Genomic DNA, 23,942 nt, shown 5'->3' with positions numbered 1-23,942 from the left:
ACTGCTCTTTTGTTACACAAATATGGGAAAGCCTGGTGTGAGTGTGATTATAAGACTAGTGCATTCCTAGAAACACTTGAACTCCAGGTCAAACGCCTCTTGAGTTTTTATGTACACTATTCATTCTCATTATCCAAGGCCTTATATAAAAATGCTTACATTAACCAGAATGGCAATACATGCATATTCTAAGCCTGAACCTAGATCTATGAAGAAAACAGTGATTTTACTGCCAAAACCAAAATTTTGCACCTTCTCTCCCCTCTATCCCATTGTCAGAACAGTGCAACTCAAAATGCGTTTAGTTCCAATTCAGACCAAAGACAAAGATCCACGTGAGCTGTTTCAGTGGCATTTTATTCATGTAATTTTTCAGATTTCACCCTCCCCTTCCACATATGTGCAAATTTCTTCTGGCAGTAAGCCACAGACCAATTCTGAGGTGGAAACAGTTGTATAGAAAAAAAGAGAATGTCAGAAATTACTTTGTAAACAGACATCTTGTAACACATTACAATGTTTCCTGTAGTAGCCAAAGGCTTCATGAACATTACACTTTATGTAATATCACAAATGCACAAAATATGCTTTGCACATGATTGCAAAAGCAGCAGCACTCTGGAACCAAGCACATGGATAATAAGTCTACTTCAATGTAGTGGATTTTAATAAGACTTTAATAATGCTGGTATGAAGCCAAATTATATAATGTCCCAAAATATAAAACATAGCTTTTACTGGGAAAATAAAAGCTCACTGAAGTATAGCCACATTTTAGAAGGAAAAAAAAAAAAGCAACACTATCTAAACAAAGCCATTAGGCGTATTTAATTTTAAAAAATCAAATTAGAGAAAAGGAACTCAAAATATATTCCCAGATCCCCAAATAAAATTAAAAAGGATATTATTTTAGGCAACGTTTATGAAAATGGAAGTACTACGCCAGCACTGGGAAACAAGCTAACACAATAATTACCTCTTTTGGCACAGATGTAGATATGGGTTGATCGTCTCCAATTTCTCTCAAAGGACAAAAAATGATTGAGTTACCTTACAGGTTCATTTTAAGACTGAACTATGTTGGATCGTCTAGAATGCACTCAGACCAATAAACTGATTTCCTTCTATACATGAAAAGCAACCCCAAATAAGAGTCCCAAAGGTAAGAGAGAAATGATTTACTCCTTCCAACCCCTTCAATTCTGGAGGCTTGGTAAAGTCAGGAATTGAAAGGTCTCTAAAGCTTGCTCCAGCATCAACCATTCTCAGAACAACTTCCTCTCCCAGCACTTCACAAGTATAACAGTGTTAGATAGCAATTAATAGAAAAAACAACTTCTTTTTGTTGGGTAATGCGCGTAAAATATCATATGTACTTTAATCTGTACAAGCTTTTAAAATACTAGTGTTATGCACGTTGGAAGATTAGTATTTGTATGGATAACACATTCTGTCATCTATTGGGATCAACTATTTAGATCCACATATCCAATAGAGAGATCAACATATATTAACATATTTGAACGTACTATTGGTTACAATGAGAACTACTGTTAAACTGAGTCTAAATCAATGCTGACAGCCTATCAGAGCATATGGTGACTGCAGCAAGAACCAGAACAGTTTTCTGTACACGCATTATATCGTCTCATCTACATGTCTCTAGACTTTTGAAGCAGATTTGATAAAGGCATTAAAAATTTTAAGTTGATTTAGATTCCACATGACAAGCTGAAGTGAGGGAAACGTTTTATGCCTTATATTTCTTAGAAGTCTACTTTAGCTATAGAAGCCATTAAAAAGTTGCAAGTAACTTTGAGATGAAAGGTATTAGCAGCTTTTTTGAGAAGGATAATCACAGTCTTCTAGAGATTTAATGGGACTTAATTCACAGAAGTTTTTGACTTGGTCTGCTGTTAATTGAATCAAAGTCGATGATGATCTTGTTACATTTTGGCTTGAATTCCCTAAAATAAAGAAAAACACAGATATTAGTCAGTGAGTAGTTAAAACATTTTGCTTGCTTTAACCGCAGCTGAATTTTTGAAGGGAAAAAGCCCTCCTTGGATTCACATAGTTTTCATCTCCGTGGGAGCCAATTATAGTGCCCCACACTGCGAGAAACCTGGACAAGAAAGACTAAAACAAAAAAGACACATGGGGTGGGTCAGCCTGTACATTCTTCGGCTATTGGAGTTCATAAATTACCCAGGAGTCAAAGAAGTTTTAACAACTTAGCTGCAGGTGGTAGCATCATGTTACCAGGGCTGGGATTTTTGTTCAAATATTTCAATTATTTTATCCATATATGTGTGTATATATACATACGCCTGCATAAATATCTAAATATTTTCATATGTTATATACATTTATATATTCAAAAGTATATGTATTTGTATATACAAAATATCTGAAATGTATTTTGACAAATATTTTGATGGCATTTTTCTCCATCACATCTTCAGAGAACATTTTCAAACTTTGCCTCTGTGTAATAAATATTTTTTTTTGCCAGGGGAATAGATCACATTATGTACTGTACTGAGAAAGAACCAAACCAGTTAAGAGGGAATCGTTTAAAAATTGTAACTTTAGAACTATGAAATTAATACAGCCACAAATTGTTTCCTTTTATTATCATTAGAGCATCTGCTACAGCAATTAGCAAGGAAGGTATTTGGGGACTGAGTATATATTTTACAGTCTACTAGTAAACAAAGGATTATGCAAATAGTGTGGATTTAGTGCCTAATTAAGCTCTGCAATTCAGTTCAAGAGATTCATTAAACACCACCTACATCTTTAATAATCAATACAAGAATAAAGAATGGTCAACATAGGGAAGATCGTGCTGCTGCCCACGGAAACTCTTGACAGACTACAGCGTACTTTGTCCAGAACAGCAGTCTGAAATACAAGAAACACTTCTCACCCTGGAGAAGTTACAAAATTTGACTTGCAAGAGAATGATTTATGCTTCTTAGTCAAACAGTCTTAGTAGGCACAAAATACACTGAAGGACTGAAACTGAATTTCAAGTACTGCTATATTTTTTCATGGATGTTTCTCAACTCAGTAGGTACCTTTCATCATAAAATTTTATCTGCCAGAATTGTTATGTTTGCAAATTTTTCGAAGCCTTTATATTAATACTGTAAAACTTTTCAGAGTTTCAATGCCTCCCTGACCGGATAATTAGCCTCACCCACAGCATGTTATTGCTATCAAACTAGCTGCTGAACAGATTGTCTTTAGGTATCTCTGCCAGCGTCTTCAAAAACTACTCTTCAAACATTTTCCAGTTTCTCATTACTTTAAGGCACGTATTCCAGACTTTATACTTTTCTCACAAGAAATGCTGACCAAAGAAGATTGGACAGCTATCGGCACCGAGAATTCATTGCAGGTGGTTGATCTGATACCTGCCCAAATTGACTGCAACAAGAAGGTACTGAGCTTTCAATAGGTATCAGGTCACCCATGCAAAATAAGTTGGTCATTTCAGTTACGCACGTAGGATAATTCATGTTGTGAGGGACTCTAGCAACTCACTGGGAAGTTTGAAGTACTCAAAGCATTGTCAGCAATGGCTCTCTGAGTACAGCATAACAAACAAACCATCGCATTCACAATTTCACTAGCAGTCTCAAAAGACAAGTCCAGGAATGAAAAGGAATACTCCAAGTGGATAATTTTTTTCATACAAACATTACAAAATTGAACTTTAGCAGCACAGAAGGGAAACACAATGTTGCAACTGTCTGTCAACCGAGTATCTTTTGCAGGTACACAGATCAAGCGGGCTAAGAGAGAATAAAAAGTTGTACAACAGAAAAACACTTTTGCCCTAAAGTTGGTCTTTTTCACAAATGTTTTCTTCCTTTCCTAAATAAAAATAAAGATAATTGTAAGCTGTCTCACCTGTATACAATACCAGCTAAATCAAACATCCGCCTTGCCGCTGTCATTTCAATAGAGTCGTGATACTTGTCAGACATAAAAATAACCTCCTTTATGCCTAGAAAAGTTACAAAGAGGAAAAATAAAGTTAGAATTGAACTAGAAGGAAACACGTAATGACATAAAAACTGGTACACAAAATCAGAAGAGAGAGCACGCATCCAACATACTTGAGAACTCTTTGGTACACTCCTTTTTGCTTCCCAAAATATTCATTTGTTCACAAAAATATGCCTGTGTAAGCTAGAGCTGCTTAGGAAGGTACTTTTCTTGGAATGTTAGAAAATATTTTCCCTGGTTTCACCTGATTTCATGTGAGAAAACCAAAACTTGCAGGCAAAACCTCAAGATAGATGGAGTAGAAATTAAACATTTTTGCAAAAAGTTATTGAAAACTTGTCCTTTTACCTAATACAGGTGAAATTCCTCCTGAAGAACTCAACCCCAAATCTCAATCCCCTTCCAAATACACACCTATAAAAGGATATGTTTTTCTTCTCCATCCAATAAGTAACTTTCAGTTCCAAGTTGAAATCCTAATAAGCACTCATTGCCACGACGGTAGAAAGAGCCATGCCCAAATTAACTATCTGTGCCCTACTTACAGAGGAAATATAAAGGCTGACCCAAGAGATGTGTCAGAGCTTAACATCATCTTCCTTTATCTACCAGATGACACAAATATCAATACATTGCTATTTTCTGCTGACCTAAGCTCATAAGGAAAAGGATGAGTGACCACACCGAGAACAAGCAGCAAGCAAATCTGCCTTGAAGACAACTGGATTTTTATTCTGTACATAAGAGAAATCTAGCACAAATGAAGAATCCCACTGCCTTTCCAACTTCAGCCCTCTCCACCTCAAGCCTTACTGACCAAAAGGATTAAGTACTCCGTTTTTCTTTTGTTCTTTCTGCTGTCCATTAGTGGCAAGAGGCTCAGAATAGCAGTGCATGCTAAGGCTGCAACACTTCACTCAATGTGCAACACAACGCGCTCCGCTTAAGTGGAGATTTTCTTTGGAGCTGCGGCCTATTGCAGATACCTATTCTGAAAGAAGGCGACACATTTAGGCCAGCACACTTCCTGCAGTGGCACAGATTTATAACATTTGCAATAAAAGACATAATTAAAGTAGGATCATAGAAGTCTTATGACATTTATGAGCAAAGATATTTTAAAATCTTCAAATATCTACCATGCATCACGTTCAAATTAAAATTTCATGTATATACTCCCAGCAGACCCTTTGTCATGGCAGGAGTTTATTTCTTTCTGCCCTACTCCATTCAGTGCGTCAGAGCACAGTAAAATTGACAGTAATTATATGCAAAGCCTCTGTTGTTCTTTGGCAGCTCCTGGTCTAAGAAGTTACAAACCTAAATTAGAAGCACGCTTAGAATCACAGAAGATGCAATTAGCACTGGAAAAAATTTGGCACCATTCAGATGCAAAAAAAACCCAACAAAACACAAGTAGCATCTTATGAAGCTGACAGTGCAATTAATTTAGATCTAACAGCAGCAATTTAACATCAAATACATCCATGATACCAATGAGAAGGCAGCACTGCAACACTGACAAATCAGGCTGGCACCACTCCTTACCTGCCTGGATGATGAGCTTTGCACATTCATTACATGGAAATAAGGCAACATACATGCTGCACCCTTTCACATCAGCTGAGTTTTTGTTCATGATGGCATTCAATTCAGCATGACAGACTGATTGAAAGAAAAAAAGAGAGAAACAACAATTCATAATAACATTCATTAAAATAAATCAGCCAAACTAAAATTAAAGTGTTACATCCTTTCAAAGGCAAATAGCTTGCACAGCTTGTCATAAAGGGCATAGGAACAAATAAAAGCAGAAATACCAAGATCAGTGAAGGTCAATTGTTCTGACCAGGCTGCTGATTAGTAATGATATCATTAAGCACATTAGCATTGCCATTTGCTAACACCTATAGCAGGCAACAAAGCCTTAGGCTGTGGGCCAAGTAGTTGCAGCCACCCTAAGTGAAGCAATATCTCACAGCTTCACAACTCTCTGGAGTATCTAATTGCCAGTATAAAACAGCTCATTTATGTGTTTACATGCACGGATAGGAACATTCTTATGGTTATTAAGAGCACACTGCGCGCTCTTAAAGGCAGGAGAATCATGAAGTAAAACTGAGCAGCTCTGTCCTCTGGGTCCCAGAACTGCTCAGTGCTGCTGCATGATTCTCTCACCCCAAGAATACACAAGACACACTCCACCATAAAAACGTCCCAGCTTTAATATTAAAGCAAGTTTACTGCTCATTAAAAGGTGCCAGACTTCCCAAGCAAGAAAGCAAAGTCCTCTGTTTCTCCATGGATTAGATAAAGGCCAGGTAGCAACAGACAACTCTGCCTTATTCCTCCATTACACAGCAGCTCTTTCTGGACGGATGGCAACTGAGGGTTCAAGCTTTTATGCCGTACGCATCAGTAGAGCACATAAGGTGTTACAAAGGAGAAGAGAGCTCAGTTTAGGTCATCCACCATGAAGCTCTGAAGAAAACCATTAGGAAACAGGATCTCTGCTACAACTTCCTGTTTATACCTAGGAACGACAGCAAGTTGCAGAATTTACACCTCTACCTCCTGAGAAACTGCCTGGCACCTTGACTAATGTGAACAGGCACTCAGGTGTGGGTCTGAGCTCAGCCAGGGACCTGTGTGTGCGGACAGCACTAAGCAGAGCTTTATTCCACTGCTGATTTTGAAGAACAGATTAAAAAGAAGAGAAAGGAAAAAAAAAAGTCCTCCTTCCACACATGGGAGAATTAGAACAGGCAAAGTTATGAGCACAAGTTCATAATATAGTTACAACTACGTACTACGTTCCCTGTGTGAATGATCTCAGCGCTCAGAGAATAACTGAGTGTTGCACTTCCAGCATGCAGGAATCCTTACTGAATGGAAATGTTTTCCGTATGTGCTAAAGGTCCATGTGGAACTTTCTGTGTAACAGCTAATGCTCTATACATTTACAGCCTAACGTGAAGCACACAAACCTGCCCGTGGAGGCGGGTCACTGAGGAACAAACACTTAGTAAAGAAAGCTCAGCTTCACTCAGACAAGCAGTCCCCAGGATCACTGTGATTATGCTGTTCATGTACCTTCTCATAAAAAGTAAAGCCAGAAACCAACGTAAATATAAGAAATTAACACAGCAAAAAGAAAAAAAAAGAAACATGGTTTCTGTTACTATTATTTCTACTACTATTATAATTGCATCACACTGTGTTTTAGACTTATCCCGTTAATTATACAAGATATAAAATTGTAAGAGCTTCTAAACTTTGAAAATCCAGGAAACACTTTTAACTCCAAATATATTACTGAGTTACATTAATTTTACACAGCCTTCAAAGAAACAGCCACAGAATTATTCTCCTGGGGTTACAGAAGATTAAGTGAAAAACAGCAGCTGGGGTTTGTTGACTGGACAGAGCTATCAACTTTTAAGTTCCTTTGAACAACATACTTATATTCCAGGCAGTTGTCTCAAAGGTCTCCAGAAAAGAAAGAAGGATGAGAGAATATTTTCAAAGGCTCACAGAACTAAGAAACAACAAACCATCCCTAATTCCTTCAGTAAATATTCCTACTTTACTAAAACTTGGAGGTCTTCAGCCATAAAAACAGACAGGTTTCAGTACCAGTACCACAGTAACTCTCCTCCTGCACTCTCTCTGGCAAATATGCACTGACTGTTGATCCATTTATAGATTCAAAAATTCAATGGGTAACAGATCATTTTACAGACCTAAACCAACTTTGTGGAGATCATTACTGAAAGAGACAAAAGTCAAACCCAGGATTTCCAAATCCCTAACTGCAATAACTAGAGTAGTTGGTGTTTAAGGTGCTACAGTTTTCTAACCCATAAAGAGCTCCAGCTACTATTAGTAAAATGTTATTCCATCTCTGACAGCAAGAAGTTAACTTAAAGAAACTTTGCACAGGTTCATAGTGCTCAGAAACGTGAAAGCTCTTGATTTAAGCAGACCAGCAGAACCAGAATTTTTGCAGTACCTCTGGGGACTCCCAGCTGTTTAGTCTTTCATTTTAGTTTAGTAATATTCGTATATAGTTAATGTTATATTATGTCTTGACGATTGGTTTCTATGCTGGAAAAGTGGCTCGAAAAATATTCTCTAAAGACTTCATTAGCTGAAGAAACAATCATGCAGTAATACAGTGTGTCCTGTGACATTTCCTTCACCCACTACAATGTTACATGAAAGGGGAAAAAAACAAAGGAGTGTTCACTTAATTTCTTGTAGTATTAATTCCTATTTGTGTTTCTACCTTTTCTCACTGCATAGCATTTTCTAATGCATATGAGGTAATGCTCGTCCTTAAACCTACCCATTAATAAGAGACTTCCTACTTACCTTACCAATGATCATTTTTCAATATTAAACATTTACCATGAACATGTTCCTCCTGACTTGCTCTATCTTCCTGTTACCCTCTACTCACTGTACCCAATGCCGAACACAGAGAGGACCATGGAAGGCAATGAGACATTACTGAAATGCACTCACCCTGGAGTGACAGCCCCAGGGGACTGTGGCTGATGGAAACTGTAGAGCCATGCCAATCTTTTCTCAACCTTTGTGAAGGTGTGCGGGTGGATACTGCATTAGTGGAAGATAAAATACTGATGTTGGGCTGCTCACAGCTACTTGTGCTGACCCCTTCCTGCTCTCTGTGCTCTCTGTGCAGTTGCTGAGGTCAGGGCAGGAAGGCAAGGTTAACACGGCCACATTTCATTGGAGTCTTAGCCTCTTCTGACTGCAGTCAGGAAGAGCCACACCTGATTAATTTGTTCTGTGAAAAAAGGAGAACTGGGAAGCGAAGAAGGGGACTACCCAGCCCGTTTATGAGCATCACATAACATCTGCTGGGGGCAGGCAGGGAAGCCCTTTGCAGAACCTAAAAAGCAGTAGCTAATCCAATCCATTCTTCGCATCCTGCTCCAAGTTTGCACTAATCTCATCAGAACACAGAGGTGTTCCTTAAGAGGCAAGCAGAATACGAGAAACTACTTCCAAATTCCCAAACTTCTTGGACATTTGGTGTGTGACACTAGAATTAGAAAGAAGTCCATGCATGACAAGAGAGTGAGAGGCTGTAGGTGGAGACCGTCTCCTGTAGATCCCCACTGCAGTTGAAGCCTCAGCTTTGCACTGCCAGTTGGAGAGAACACATCACACTTCTTCATAGTGCCTTATCAAGTTCTATGCTGTCAAAATAACAGCTTCTACAAAAGTAACATTTGCCTGAATATCTTCAGGCATTCGCCTCTTAAAAAAATTGACGAAAAGCTCATAATCCTAACACGACAAAATGGTGCTAACAGTTTGTTTCATTTTACACAGCAGGTACTGTTCAATTAGAGTATACTTTCTGCCACAGCACATATTTTATCGTATCTGAACCTGTATAAATATTTGTAAGCATATTTACTCAGTATTTTCTCTATTGCTTAGAGGTTTCTATATTTGCCAGTCATTTTAATTTAAAAACCTCTTAATTAGAGACTGGTTGTCAAATAGATATTCTTAGATTACAGTGGAGACAGAGGGCGTAACAGGAGCACAGCAACTAGCATCAGTAGTAAGACTTACGCTAACAGGAGAAAAATGTAGTATTTAAAATGATCAGTGAGAAGAAATAATGCATCATCAAAGCTTTGCATTCATCTAACAGCAACAGGGGGCACTCACTTTTGACTCTGTGAGCCAGAATTTTGTCTAATTATTAAGAAATTCCTGTACACTGCACTGAGCACAAAGCTTTAGGAAGAGCTTTTAATAACATCTTAGTGAAGTGGGTGTTCAAAACTAGCTTTCTATTTCTCTGAGTTGCACAGAAACATCCCCGTTCCTGTCACTGACTGGCAGCCTGGAAAGAACCAGTTCCCAACAAAGCAACAGAAGCTTCATTTTACACTGCAAAAAACAGTGTTCAGCAAAACATTAACTGCTGTCTGAAGTAATAAGGCTACACTACTAACCTGTTTAACTATATCCTACTGCTCAAAAGGGAAGTTCTCATTAGCTTCAAGATTCTCATAGGGAACACGGAGTATCAATACAGGTGATCCACATCGTGATTCCTCTATCATCCAAACACCTTGCAAACATTTACACCCTCTGAGGTAAAGTGAGCACTACCTAGCATTTCCACGCCTTCTGTCAGTAGGAGCTCAGGTTACATTTAGATATGGGTAAATATAATTTTTAATCAAGCATAGCCCTTTCCTTAACATTGCACTGAGCAGAAGCCACATTTCACAGTGCAGGCTAGATATGTACAATATACGGTATATTGTGGCAGATATAGGTAACTGAGACACTAGGGAATTTCAAGCCAACAAGACTTAAGATGCAGTAAAATGTAAGAGTGACAGGATTCATTTAGCCTTAAAACCTAAGTTCAGAAGATGATTGTTATCAGTAAGCACACGGGCAGAGAAGGAAAGGAGGAAGGGCTGATGGCACTGAGTAAGAAAAGCTAAAAGAGGAACACAATTTAACATGGAAATAAGAAGTTTTCTAGCCATAAAGCAGTGAAACCGACCAGAGCTGTGGGGTCAGCATATCCATCTGTTCTGCTGGAGCAGATGTTTATTACAGGATCACCTAACACAGTCCTGCAAGGATAGCCTCCAGGTCCAAACCCCTGCTGTGTCTGTTAACACTAAACACACACAGGGCCAGGGACTGACCCTCAGCCCTAAGGCCAACTGGCACGTGCTAGTGCGTGTTCATCTTACTCAGGGGTCCATCAGCATTACATACAACTTGGTCCTAGGTTTCCACAAGGCTCCACATCTCAAGAGTCCCAGGGCAGCACACATTTATTTTGTATGTTTCAGATCAAACTGCATAAAGAAATAAGATGACTTTTTTGCAGCCCACCGCAGTGGTACTTTCACAGCATGAAGCAGAGCATGCATTGCATATGCCTCAGTATGGCCTGAGGGAGGGAGGAAGGTTAAGCATACTATCTCAGCAGGCTTTGCACAACAGGAGGAGTTCTCTTACAGCCCTTTTTCCACCCTGTCCTGTAGAGCAGTCTCTGAGAGAGCCACTCAGAGCAACACCCAGGCTTTGATTTGGAGGCAGCCCTTCAGAATGGTCCAAAACACACGGAAAAGTGAGCTGATGTTTATGCTAAACCAATAGAGAACTTAAAACCAGGAGGTCAGCAACGAGCTCCAACCTCAGCCCTTTTCTGTAGCAGTGCAGATGTATAAAATAGCTCTAGAAGACATCTTCCAGGTTAGCATGGTGGTAAGCACAGTTACCATCTTTACATAAAAAACATCCCAGCTCTACTGAAGTCAGCACCAGTGATCCCCTGATAAGCTAACGGAGCATACAGTGAGACTGCACTACCCTCTAACAAGCTAGTCAAGAAAAATCAAAGCTAAAAAGCTAAATTTACACAAATGCTGTGGTAATTAGCAAAAGCAGTAAGAAAAACATGACAGTTTAATGAGATTTTAGCAGCAATTCTATGTGTCGCTTTGAATCTAACAGAATTTTTTTAAAGCAGATTTTATTTTTCCTATGTACTTGCCTGGTCTGTCAACTGTGCTATCAAGATTAATAAGAAAGCGCTCAGCTTTAAGTGACCTGTGAATTACTAAAGGCCGTTTATTCGTCACAGTAGACACTTTGTTACAAAGTTGTGATTTTTTTTAACGAGGTGAAGACTAAGATTCTTCCGGGAAAGGCAGGAGTTGGACCAACTCCTAGAAACGAACTCATCTCTGCAGGCCTTCAAATTCGAGAAGCAGGTTTTTTAAACCATTGTGTATTAACTTTTTACATGCTAAAAAAGAAACATTCCACATCTTTTATCAGCAGTAACTAAAAACAAAACTTAAAAATCCCTCATGTTTTCATGCACAAAAAGAATTCCACAAACCCCATCCAGGTTTTTAGTTTCAATGAATGAGATGTATATTTGAGAGCCCTATTTCTGCATCTCCCCTGAAGCATGCTGAAGTCCCAAAGACCACACATACCAATCTCAGTTCAGAACTGAGACCTTCCAGCAAGCATAACGACTCAACCAAAATCAATATTCTCTTTTCAGTACTTGGTCTTTAATCGATGGACTAATGTTTGTTTCCACACCCTATAAATAAAAAGCAGTCGTACCACGTTGAACCACTACAGTATCTTCATTATATGTAAAACCAGTGCTCCTGTGCTTTAGAACAGATGTTACAGTTTGCCAGTAGCTGGTGCTACTATAAGCAATGCATCTCTTATGCAAAACAATAAGAAGTCTGATCAAGTTTAAGAGTTAATTTTAGAGGCCTTATGATAAGCTGGTGAACTGAACAAGCGCCAGAGTTGTAAGAACTCAAACACAAACCTGATTAATTGAGCTGAACCACAGCATAGAATCTTTCACTTCAACACTACAGGAAAATGTAATATCACTGTTCAGAAAGAGCTTTGGATGAACACAAGAAATTTCCAAGCTAATGCAAGTCTAATTTCTGTATCAGATCAATTTTTAGAAGTTAAAAACAAGAAAATGGATTTGTTGGACAGAAATAATTTCTGCATATTGGAGGAGCCAGTATCTTTATAACCACTGAACTCTGGTGCTCATTTCCCCTCACCATGAAAGGGGAAGGGAGAAATCTTCAAGGGTTCTCATATGGTTTTGCCATTCTTTCCCCTTCCACTCCTGAACCCAGGAAGGACTAAGATGAAGCACAAAATGAAGGAACTGCCTATTTCTCCTGCTCCCACAGCTCCTGCTGCACTGGTCTCACCCCACGGAGATTCAGCAGGATCTGGTGTGGCAGTAAAAACATGAAGAGGGACTGAAGACAGTGTGCACCTCTCCACAATTCTGTTGGAGTCCTAACCACAGTTCATTCCCAACGTCAGCTACTGAAAGCTGCAAGGCAACTCTCAGTACTATTTCCATGCCCAACAACAGTCAGTCCTCATGGAGTGATGCCTCAGGCAGCTCAGAGAACCATCCCCTTTGGTTCCTGCAAATCACACATGGCCCAGAGGTGTAATTGTGCAGCCTTGATACATGTGCCAGTAGTCACAGAGGAGCCTTCAAAGCAGGCTTGCAGAAGGCCAAACTAAGTCTGCTGCAAAGACAGGATCCAAAGCAGCACTCAGCTTTATTTACCATGAAACTGTCCTTGTCCCTCATTCATTCTCTCCATTTAGTAAATGCAAATCAAATTATAGGTTGAAACAAACAGTGAAAATCACTTCACTTGTAGCAGTGCAGATCTACTGCTACATTAAATGAAAAGAGGCATAGAACGACAGAATGTGATCACATACTTCAAGACAAAATTCAACTCCACATGTCATAACATGTACTGTCTATGTCATGACCACCTCAGTACTGGGATTTCCCACAACCACTGCAGTTTACAATTTTAATACCAATACTTTAGACTAATTATTTGTTTTGCATATATGTGCTTTCAGTAATTTTCATGGAGACAAACACAGGAAAACAGCAGTCATTTGTGTGCTGATGAGCTGCATTATATTTACAAGACTTCATTACACAGTCCAAAATGGCTAACCATTTATAAACATACTTCACAAGGAAGTCAGCCCTTCATGAAGACTTTTAATTTACCTTCAGAGCTGTGATTTTTATTCTGATGTATCGTGTAAGAGCACATAACAAAGATGGATGAGTGGAGGAAAAATACTGAAGTTTTACCAAACGAACTTACATCTACAGGAACATCAAAAGTCTGAGCTGTCAGCTCCACTAGCCTTACCATAAGGATACTTCGTGTCTAATCTATGTGCTGCTGTTCTTGTCCAAGGCAGTACATCATCGCTGCAGCCATTAGGCATCCCATTGTACCCAATTCCAACAATCTTGTTTTCTGAATTTACAATACAAGCACCAACCTGAAAAAAAAAAACTTTTGTAGTACCAACAGCACACAAAAATGATATATCAAAACAGAACACCTGAAAAGTCATTCCTGCAAATTTAAGAGAGGTGAGCTTTATCTTACAAACGCCACACCGTCTTGAGCATGACAAGGCTACAGAAAACAAAGTCACAACTGTACCTAATTGGCAGACCAGGGCAGATGCAAGCCTGCCACCCTCTAGACATGCAGTCTCCAACTCAGTGTGCCAGCACTGCTCCTTGCCTGACTGCACTGTGAACCAAGTTCAGGGAGCAGACCCAGAACACAGCAGTTCTAAATACAAGTTCTCTGTCAGTTCTGCTCTCCAAACTAGCTTTTCCTGTGGAAATATAAGCAGCAGCAGGAGCTAAAGAAAACGGATGGAAGACTGATCAAAAATGTAGTAGTCTGACCTAGACAGAGATAAGCACTCAACTTTCGTGGCTTGTTTATGCAAACAGGCACCAAACGACCAGACACTTTAACTCCTACCTTCTACTACTTTAATCCAAATCTGCACAAAGCACTTCTTTTAGGCTGAGGAAGCGAAGAAGAATTTTAAGTTTTCTGTCCATATTTCAGATGTACTGAAACAGCAATGGCACTGGTTTTAATTTACACAACGTGTTTACTAACCAGCACTGCATAAACAAGAACTTAGCCCTATATAAAAATGCTTCAGAGAACTGAGAGCCCTAACACACAGAAGCCAGCAAGTAAATAAGCAGACTGTTTACATGCATTTTCATCCACTGCTTGTTGGGATGTTCTTCCTGAAATTTTCCAGGGAAAGAAATACCAGCAGGTTGATTGGGCCCTGCAGAGCTGATGTCTCATGAGAAGTTACCTTCACCTCCAACTGCTCTTAAGTGTAAGAAAGGTACATAACCAAAGCAAAGGACAGAGAGACAGACAACTTGAATCCAATAACAAACAAGGAACTTTTTTCTCTTGCAGATGAGGAAAAGGAACTTCTGAGATGATAGATCTGAAAAAAATTGCAATCCATAGCTTCCAGTAGTTATATCCTTCTCTAACTGTAACTCTATTTACTAGAAAAAGGAAAAAAAATAAATGTATGCATCATTTTAACCTTCAGATGAAGAGAATATTTACAGAACTCCAAGCTACAAGTGTACACACAGAATTATACACGAGGTCAGACCCAAGAAAAGAATTTCTGTAACAAAAAATGCTGATCATGTTAGAAATTCAAAAGCTATATACTGAAATAACTTTTAATAAGAAAACCCTGAAAGTGCTACATGTGCATCTGACGTGATGTGCAAGGCAGATTAGGTTGTGTTACTCTTGTATATTGCCTTCTTACCTGAGAACTTGGGTCCTTGCTTCTTTGTGCTGACAAAAATGCGACTGCCATAAAATACTCAGGCCATTCCAAATAATCCTCTCGTTTTTTGCAGGATGCTTCATCACCAAAACTATGGCAATGGAAAAGAAAAAAAGCCATCTGTAAATAACACATAGGTAAAGTTCCTACAGACTGTATTCTTTCAATGAGAGCAAGTTTAGAGTAATCTAAAGGATTAGAATCTCACAAAGACCACCTTTTATTCACCAGTAAAATCATCAGTGTTACTTGCTTTCCAAGAACTTACACATGCAACATTTCCTTTCAGGGGAAAGGAAACCCAGCAAGGTTGCAAATTTCTCTTTTAGATAAGAAGGCTGAGCTATTCAGAGCACTGAGCTATAAAGACAGAGCAATTTATCCTTGATAGATAACACCTTGTGCATTTCTAAGATTCAGGTATATCTTGTACTGGCATTCTTTTCACTCAAACAACATAATCATTTTTGTGATGACTGTGCTAACTGCAAGCCTCTAATCTATGCTATTTTGTACTTCTGCCTATGACAAGTGTTCACTAGATTTCTATTTGGAGGCTTCCAGCGCAGACATTCGTTTCTGCCTGTACAATTACTGCTGTAAGTCTGCCTCTTTTTAGACACTTACAGGCAACAGTCTGAGGTTGTAAACCATTCTGATGGTCCAATGCAAAGTTTCTCTTGAGACAATGGCCTTTACAAAAGCCCCCTAAAGGGTGATGAGATGGGTTCAAGAACTTTTCCCTTAGACAAAATGTATGAATGTGGCACGAAAAGCTGCTTATTCCCCTACACTGAGGGGTTTATTTGAGAGAAGGGGCAGGGGAGAAGTGATGCATCACTTCCCCTTGCCTTCTTTCGGTTGAAAGACTTCTTGGACAACACAGAACACAACAGGAAAGCACCTGTGCTTTTCAGAAAATGAAGGCAAAGAAAGACAGACTTGTTTTTTTTTCACCTCCTCTCCAATATCTTAAAGATGCGCTCATTTCCAGGAAAATATCAAACCCAAAGAAACTCCCCCCAGATCCCACCTAACATTGCTACACTTGAAAACCAAAATGATGTAATGATTTTAACAGCTTTTCGGCAGTCCTTGGAACAACAAAAAGACAAGACAGTAAACAGCTTATAAAAATACAGAAGTGTGTGATTTTTCCTCCTGGATTCTTCTTACCAGGAAGACAGCTTAAGATGTTTTAGGAAAAAAGAGAAAGGAGACTGAAATACCCTTCTAGCAATGTACAGCCTCGCAGAACAATGCATCGGGGTAACTGCAAACAGCAAGACATCTCACAGCCACCCTAGTGCCAGCACCTCCCAAGCACAACCATTAGAAGACAAGTGTTTTGTTAATGATTGTTTTTACAACCAAAAATATAAAATAGCACACATTAGAGGCTTGCAGTTAGCTCATCACGCGGAGGTCACACTTATTTAAGTGAAGAGAATGCCGGTACATAATAAAACTGTACTTTAGAAACCTCCAAGGCTCTATTTACCAAAGACAAATTACTGCTTTTGAGTGGTTTATATGCGGCACCTTAGAAGTCAGCAATTTTGGCTTCTTGTTGGAATGAATGAGGATTATCATTAAGGCCATCATCTCAGTGTAATATGGGAGAAATGCACATTTTCAGTGCAAGCAGCACACCTCTCCCACATTTTGACAACACTGTGAACCATGTCAAAAAATGTCTTTTATGAAAGCAAACACAAAAATGAGGGTGCTCAATCTGGCTTGAATCATCTAAAGAGTAGGAACTGTATCCTACTGACAAAGGAAAATGTTCAGAGCACAAGACGTTCACAGCAGAAATTGAAAACTTTCCCTTACATGCTTCTCCTTGCCAAACTGAGCACTGACAGGTTAACTGGAATTGGAAGAAAACGTTTCAACTCATTTGAGTGACTATTTACAAGGTACCACAGAAGTATATTTATACAATTCAAAACCCCAGCAGACTTTAAATGAATACTCCAATACATTCCTAAGTGACACTCACAGTGATGTCTTCAGAGAGCCCTCAACAAAGATACATAACAGCCAATGTAGGACTACACCAAATAACACATTCTGGGAATAGCTCTCCACAAAAAAATAATAGTATTTAGAACGAAGAGATCCTGAGATCTCTTTCTCTTACATTATTTCCTAGTAACTCTTGCTATTTGAAGAACAACAAAAGCTACTTTTTAGCTTTCTTGTAACACAAAACACTATGTAAGTGAAGTCCCTCGGAGTACCAGCTTCACAGCAAGAGGAGCGTATCTGAGAAACAAGCAGAAGGCTTACATCAAAGAGAACATTAGAAAAAATAAAAACCCTCACTCACTCTATTACTTCTACTTAACATCACAACGTTTGGCTAGATTATTCCCTCAGTTCGTTGCACAGGAACACAAGAGTGTGAAATGGGTATAAGACACTTCATTTCTGATTAAGCACAAGCCAAGGACTTGGCTAGCGGTCAAGCACAAACAGGAAAATTAAGCATAAAGATTTGGGGCAGCTCATCATCCCCCTCACACTCGTTAAGTTCTAGAATTGCATGAAGAATATCTATTGTAAAAAATATTACAGCTAGCTGCAAAAAGAGCAAATAAGATTTATCCTTGCGATAATTCAAACAAATCTATGAATAAAAGTAATGGGAAGTGAAAGCCATGAAGCCACCACTCAAAAAGGAAGGAAAAAAATCCCCAGATTCTACAATGATTTATAATCTGTAGCAAAGCCTATGTAAACAGTATTTCAAAGGCAAACAGAGAAAAAGAGTGCAATTAAGGCCAAGCCTATGTTCTCAGTTCTTTCTCATTCATCGTCAAGTAAACCGTAACACTGTGTCAGAAAAGGGAAGAAATTTCATTCAGCCATGGAAAAAAATGTTTACCTGAACAAAAAGGGTAGAGAATCTTAAAATAGAATACAGAGAATGAATTGCGGTGGTCTGTCATACAACGCGGTACAACTGGTGAACGGATGGGTACTGGACTTTCTTTTCCCCTTTTCCTTCTCATTTTTCTGCTGCTTTCTAATTTCTGATATCATGTGCATTATGGAATCACAGAACCGTCCGAGTTGGAAGGGGCCCCTAAAGTCCACGTGGTCCAACTCCCTGCAATGAGCAGGGACAGCTGCAGCTCCATCAGGTGCTCAGAGCCACTCCAGCCTGACCTTGGCTGTCCCCAGCGATGGGGCATCCACCGCCTGTCTGGGCACCCCGTGCCAGCGCCTCACTGCCCTTAGGGTAAAACACTTTTTCCTTACATCCTGTTATAGCGTGAAACCATTTCTCCTTGTCCCATCACAACAGTTCGTGACCGCCTCTTTTACTTCCCACCCCCACACCCCGCACCCGCGGCTTCTTCGCCCCGTCGTGCCCCTGCTCGATCAGCGCGGGGCAGGAGGAGGATCGTACCCGTTAACGTGGCCGGGCTGATGGCCGCTCATCCCGCCGCTCTCTTTCGCCGTTTGGCGCCAACGCGGAAGGGGCGGGCGGGAGGCGGGGAGCCCGGCGGCGGGTGGGGCGGTTCCTCAGACCTCCGCCCTGCTGCACCACAGGGCTGGGCTGTGGGGGTGCTGCGGGGTCCCGCACCGATCTCGCTGAGCCGGCCCACTCCTGTGTTCCTGCAGACCTCGTGGCAGTCCACAGTCACATTTAGTCGGTGCTCTGGTGGTCCTCGGTGTCGCGTTCTGGACGATGTTGCTTCTAACGGTTCACAAGAGCGTGCAGCTTTTCTCCCAGCTCAAGCTCTTGAGGTTAATGCTATCAATGAAAGCTGAGCGTTAACGTATCAGAGCGCTTGAAAGTTAGAGTCATCTTTGTTTCCCCGTATTGACCATATGCATAGCAAACTGCAGAAGTGGCCAAGTCAGCGATCCCACCGTGGTCACAGCTGCAGCTGAAACCATCCCAAAAAGGCACACACAGTGGTGATAAAGACAGAAGTACATATTGCTAATGCTTTCATATTTCATAGAGACTCAGAATCATAAGGATTGGAAGGGGCCAATGGAAGTCACCAAGTGCAACCTTCTGCTAAAGCAGGCTACAGCAATAGGTACATTGTGCACACTGGCATCCAGGCAGGTCTTGAATATGTCCATAGAAAGAGACGCCCCAAGCTCTCTGGGCAGCCTGACCCAGAGCTCTGTCACCCTCACTGTAAACAAGTTTTTCCTTATGTTCATATAGAGCAACTTGTGTTCAAGTTTGTGCCCATTGCCCCGTGTTCTGTTGCTGGGCACCACTGAACTTATGAACTTATGAACTTATGAAAAGAGTCTGTCCCCACTGACTTGACTCCTGCACTTTCTGCAGTGATATAAACATTTATATTATATGTTTACAAATATATAAAGTGCACTGCTTATACCCCTCTCCCAGCCTTCTTTTCTCCTGGCTAAACAGCCTCAGGTCTCTCAGACTTTCCTCATACCTGAGATGCCCCAAGTCGGTTCCCCATCATCTCTGTGGCTCTCTGCTGGGCTCTCTCTAGCAACAACCTGTCTTCCTTGAATTGGGGAGCCCAGACCTGCACACAGTACTCTGGATGTGGTCTCACCAGGGCATGGCAGAGTAAAGCTGCTGGCCACACTCTTTTCAGTGCATTCCAGGATACCATGGCCACAAGGGCATTCTGTTAACTCGTGGCCATCCTGTTGTTCACTAGGACACCCAGGTCCTTCTCTTTAGTTTGCTGCATCTGCTATTCTTTTTTTTTTTTTTTTAAATAACTCTCAAAAGATAAAGTATGAAAATATTACCTAATTTCACAGATATTCCTGTTTAGTTGTCATGAGAGAAGTTGATGTAAGCAGCTAACTTTTTCAGCCCTTAGAGTGAGAAAACATATAGTTATTTCAGTTTGTAAGAGCTCTATGCTCACAATTTCATTTGGTCAACAAATGTTCATGAAAAGGAACAATTTAAATGCAAGGAAAAGAAATTTAATGAAAATACCATCAGTCAGGAAAACATGAGCCTGAAGGTGAAATGAAAGGCCTGATTATGGTTGATCACGAAGAGAGTTAAAGAGCACTCAATTAATCTGGAGAAAAATTTAGCATAATGCAGTTCAAAAAGTTTGCTACTATCTGTATATGTTTCTGCACTCTTGAAATATGAATTAAAATTAATAGTGCTACAATTACTCATGCTAAATTTATTACTTTACATAATTAAGATTCTGAGGACAAACTGTAACAGCTACTAACCTTTCAAAAACAGTGCTTATACACTGATCATATACAGCAAATGAAGGATTTTCTATCTGTGAAAACTGATGAGGAGTTCTCACAAACCTTTAATTTATCACATTTTTCAGCTAGTATTTATAAAACAGCCAGAACCAGATTCAAAATAAGAGAGCCCCTATTTCACAAAAAGAAACCTGAGATTTTTGCTCTCTTCCCTTCCTGACAGAGAAGTAACAGATACAGACTGCAGAATAAGTGCTTATGTTATTAAATGATGAAGGTTCTGTTTTGTTGAAGTTACAACTTTATATTAAATTATATTAGAATTATTTTTGAAATTCAAAAGTTAAATGTTTTTGTCATTTTAGCAAGTGAGTTTTCTTAATAATTTGAACCTATCCTTATCTCCCTCTGTTAAGTCCAGAAATGTACATTTCTTTCATTTTTCAGGGGTTCCTGACTCTTGCTTTTATCTTGTTCTCCCTCAATAAAGCAACCAGCTCAACAACATTCAGAATTCCTAACAATACAGCAGCGACTCATGTCCTGAGAAGCAACATATTTTGACTGAATTGAATTTTCAGTAAGTAATCTCCTAAACGACACATTTTCTGGAAACCTAACTAGATGTTGTTTTTCTTCTGTTTGATTGTTTGTGCGTGTGTGTTTTTGTTTTGTATACTGAAAACTGCTGTTATGCCCAGGTTGTCACTCCTGTTCTGACAACGTGCCGTGGAGGTGGTTCCTGACATGACAGCCTCTTTCTTCATGCACATATCAGAAGTAGGTTATACGACTACAGGTATCTAAGGAACGAGTGCCTCAATTAGATGAGGCCAGGACACTGTGGTATAAACACCGGCTTGCATTGAGGACAGTTAGCTTGATTTCCTTACAGGTAAGGAGCAAAGTCCCACAGCCTGGTGTGTTCAGTAAGCTTTGTCTGCTGTCCACCTAGCACTGGAGCTACTGTCTGAATCCTCATCTTCACTACCTTCGTCTTATGCTTTGATCTAGAAACTTATTTACAACCTTCATCTGTCTCAGGACCATTCATATCTTCGTGACAGAACTGGAACACTCAAAGTCCCCGTTAAGAAAGGCATGCATTCAAATGGGCTGAATTTCTTCTAACTTGTACCTGACAATTTAGCCCTGTCCTTAAGCATTCCTCCTCTATTCCCCAAAAGCAGGATGTAGTAAAACGCATGGAGTACCTCAGGTGCTTTCTTTTAGAGCTTTTTTTGCTTTGTCTCTCATTTCTTAGATGAAAGTCCCAAGCATGGAGGATCATGAACTTGCTGTGCAGGTGTCAATAAACACTCTGAGCTGAACACAAATATTTTAGATGCTTTTCTTAATGAGAAGCAACACAACTTTGAAAGACATACTAAATTCATAACCATCTGTCAAGATTTTAATATTTTTAGTTTATTGCCTATGAAATGTCTATATTGTACCTTTTGTCAAAGCAAACCAAGTTGAGTTTGGGGAAATCTAATGTTTCAAACCCTTTCTCCATATTTTTGCTGCTTTCCAACAGTCAACGTATTATATGTACATGTAGTATACATGTAAGTTTATTTAGAGAGTAACATGGGCCAGGATATGCAGTATATGGTTTGCTAGACAACCCTGAAATCACTCTCAAAACTTAAGGGAAAAGTAAAAAGAAATTGCTAATGAGTTGTTGTGTTTTTCCCTAACAAAACAAATTTTTCAGGAACTAATTGCTAGATTTGGAGAGAAAGATGAATAAATAAATATGACAATATGTCTCTATATCTGCCTGTTTCTTAGCATCTGTTTCTTATCTGTCTTTCAGAGAAGCTCTGCTAGCTGACAGGATCATTTTCACAGTTAGAGAAGAGGATTCATTTTTAGGCAAGTCTAATTGTCCAAATATTTTTCCAAATAGGAATTTCTACTTTGGTTAAACTTTTCCTTCTGTACTTTCTTAGACACTAAGAACCTGTTCAATCCCAGTGCAGCCACTCATATATGCTAAAATTCTCAATTTCTCTAGTTAATCTGATCAAGATCATGAATTTACTACTCATCAACTGCCATTTGTTGCAATATAAGGCTTAGCTCGGTGAATAAACTCCTATCAATATAACCCCCTTTCTGGAAGACCTAAACTGGTTAGCAGCAGTGGTTCATCAGTAAACCAGACTATTAATAGACTACAAAAGCCTGCTGCATTTGTACAGTGTAGCATTTTATATGGAAAGTACACACATTATTTCAGAATTGCTACAGAAGTTTTAAATTCAGCATATAAAATTGAACTCTATATAATTTAGGAATTACTTATAAACAACTTTAAGAAATGCAGTTTAATAGCAGCCATTGGTCAAAACCAAGTAGAATGAGGATGGTATCATCATAATGTTGGTGCAGGTGAAAGCCCATTGCAAATCCATTTGCAAAGTTGTGGAAAAATTCAGGACATCAATGTCTTTTGTTTAGATGCCTTCATCTTCACAGACTTCTAAACACTGAATGCCAAAAAAACCTCTTATTGCAGTCAATAAAACTGTGCAAGACAAGCATCTCTGACAGAATCCATCCAATACTAATGTAATGATTTCTAAGGCCCAGTAGTTTTCTCTATTTTAGATTTGCTGGCTTGTGTATTACCTTACCTAGAGTGGAGTGCCAGATTTAAGTTTTGTTTCTTCCAGCCCAAGTCTTACACTGTTTTGAATATCACATTCTCTGTCTTCTAGTCTCAAATTTTCTGCAATTTACCAGCTCCCTAAATCCAGCTTCTTACCCTGGCAATAGCAGCTAAGAGTCTTCTCTGAGATCTTTTATTTGCATTTATTCTCACTAGAATCACAAATGAGCATATAATAAAACAGTCTTCTTAGAATAAAACAGTCTTGGATTCTGTTTTTAACATTACAGCTATTTCTCATCTCTCCTAAAATTTTTAAGAATGCGGCATTTTTTCTTAATTTTGTCTGTCTGCTCATTTTATTCATGCTGACCTTTCTAATGTAGGCAAATAGTATTTTCCTGGTATCTCAATCCCCTCATGATTACTCTGATAGCAGTATATTCTCCAGCTATATTCATTCTTTCTATATGTGATGTGATGATGTTTTCTCTTTTTTTTTCCTATAATGTTTTTATCTATATCTCTAACCAGACCTCTACTTCTTAAATTCCTTCTTCCATTCATACCTGCCCTTGCAAGCCAAATTCTCTGCTGTATGCAAAGCAGAACGATTGACAGATTGTCAGGACAGAGACAAGTGCTATAGAAATAGATGATACGGTATGTGATCTACTCTCATATCTCTTTCAAGAATAAATCCTAGATAATCTTGCTAAGTCATCCTTTGGAAAGTTAATTGAGACATGAAGTCTCTGATGGCAAGTCTTTCAGCAACCCTTGTGTTTTCTTCCAAAAGATAAATGACCTTCTGTGCCCACCC

General features: G+C 39.3%; 1 protein-coding gene across 2 annotated transcripts in view; it reads right to left on the bottom strand.

Moving 5' to 3' along the window:
* Positions 1 to 565: 565 nt before the first annotated feature.
* The window catches only part of DCTD (dCMP deaminase), a 41,001-nt gene continuing 17,624 nt past the window's right edge, over positions 566 to 23,942 (bottom strand). The window contains exons 1-6 of one of the 2 annotated variants that reach the window (XM_065736561.1): positions 18,716 to 18,794; positions 15,274 to 15,385; positions 13,800 to 13,935; positions 5,569 to 5,685; positions 3,922 to 4,018; positions 566 to 1,967 (exon numbers count right to left, since the gene is read on the bottom strand). In XM_065736561.1, the coding sequence (XP_065592633.1) occupies positions 1,889 to 1,967; positions 3,922 to 4,018; positions 5,569 to 5,685; positions 13,800 to 13,935; positions 15,274 to 15,385; positions 18,716 to 18,747 (573 nt within the window). In that variant the 5' untranslated portion in view covers positions 18,748 to 18,794 and the 3' untranslated portion in view covers positions 566 to 1,888. Of the gene's footprint in view, positions 1,968 to 3,921; positions 4,019 to 5,568; positions 5,686 to 13,799; positions 13,936 to 15,273; positions 15,386 to 18,715; positions 18,795 to 23,942 lie in introns of those variants that run through there. The other variant, XM_065736562.1, reaches the window with a different exon arrangement.

This window comes from Cyrtonyx montezumae, unplaced genomic scaffold (genome assembly GCF_038088225.1).
Source record: "Cyrtonyx montezumae isolate F1298 unplaced genomic scaffold, pur_monq_1.0 scaffold_2, whole genome shotgun sequence".
In the NCBI taxonomy this organism is placed as follows: Eukaryota; Metazoa; Chordata; class Aves; order Galliformes; family Odontophoridae; genus Cyrtonyx; species Cyrtonyx montezumae.
Note: the sequence above shows the minus strand (reverse complement) of the source record. Positions and strands in the feature narration are given on the sequence as shown.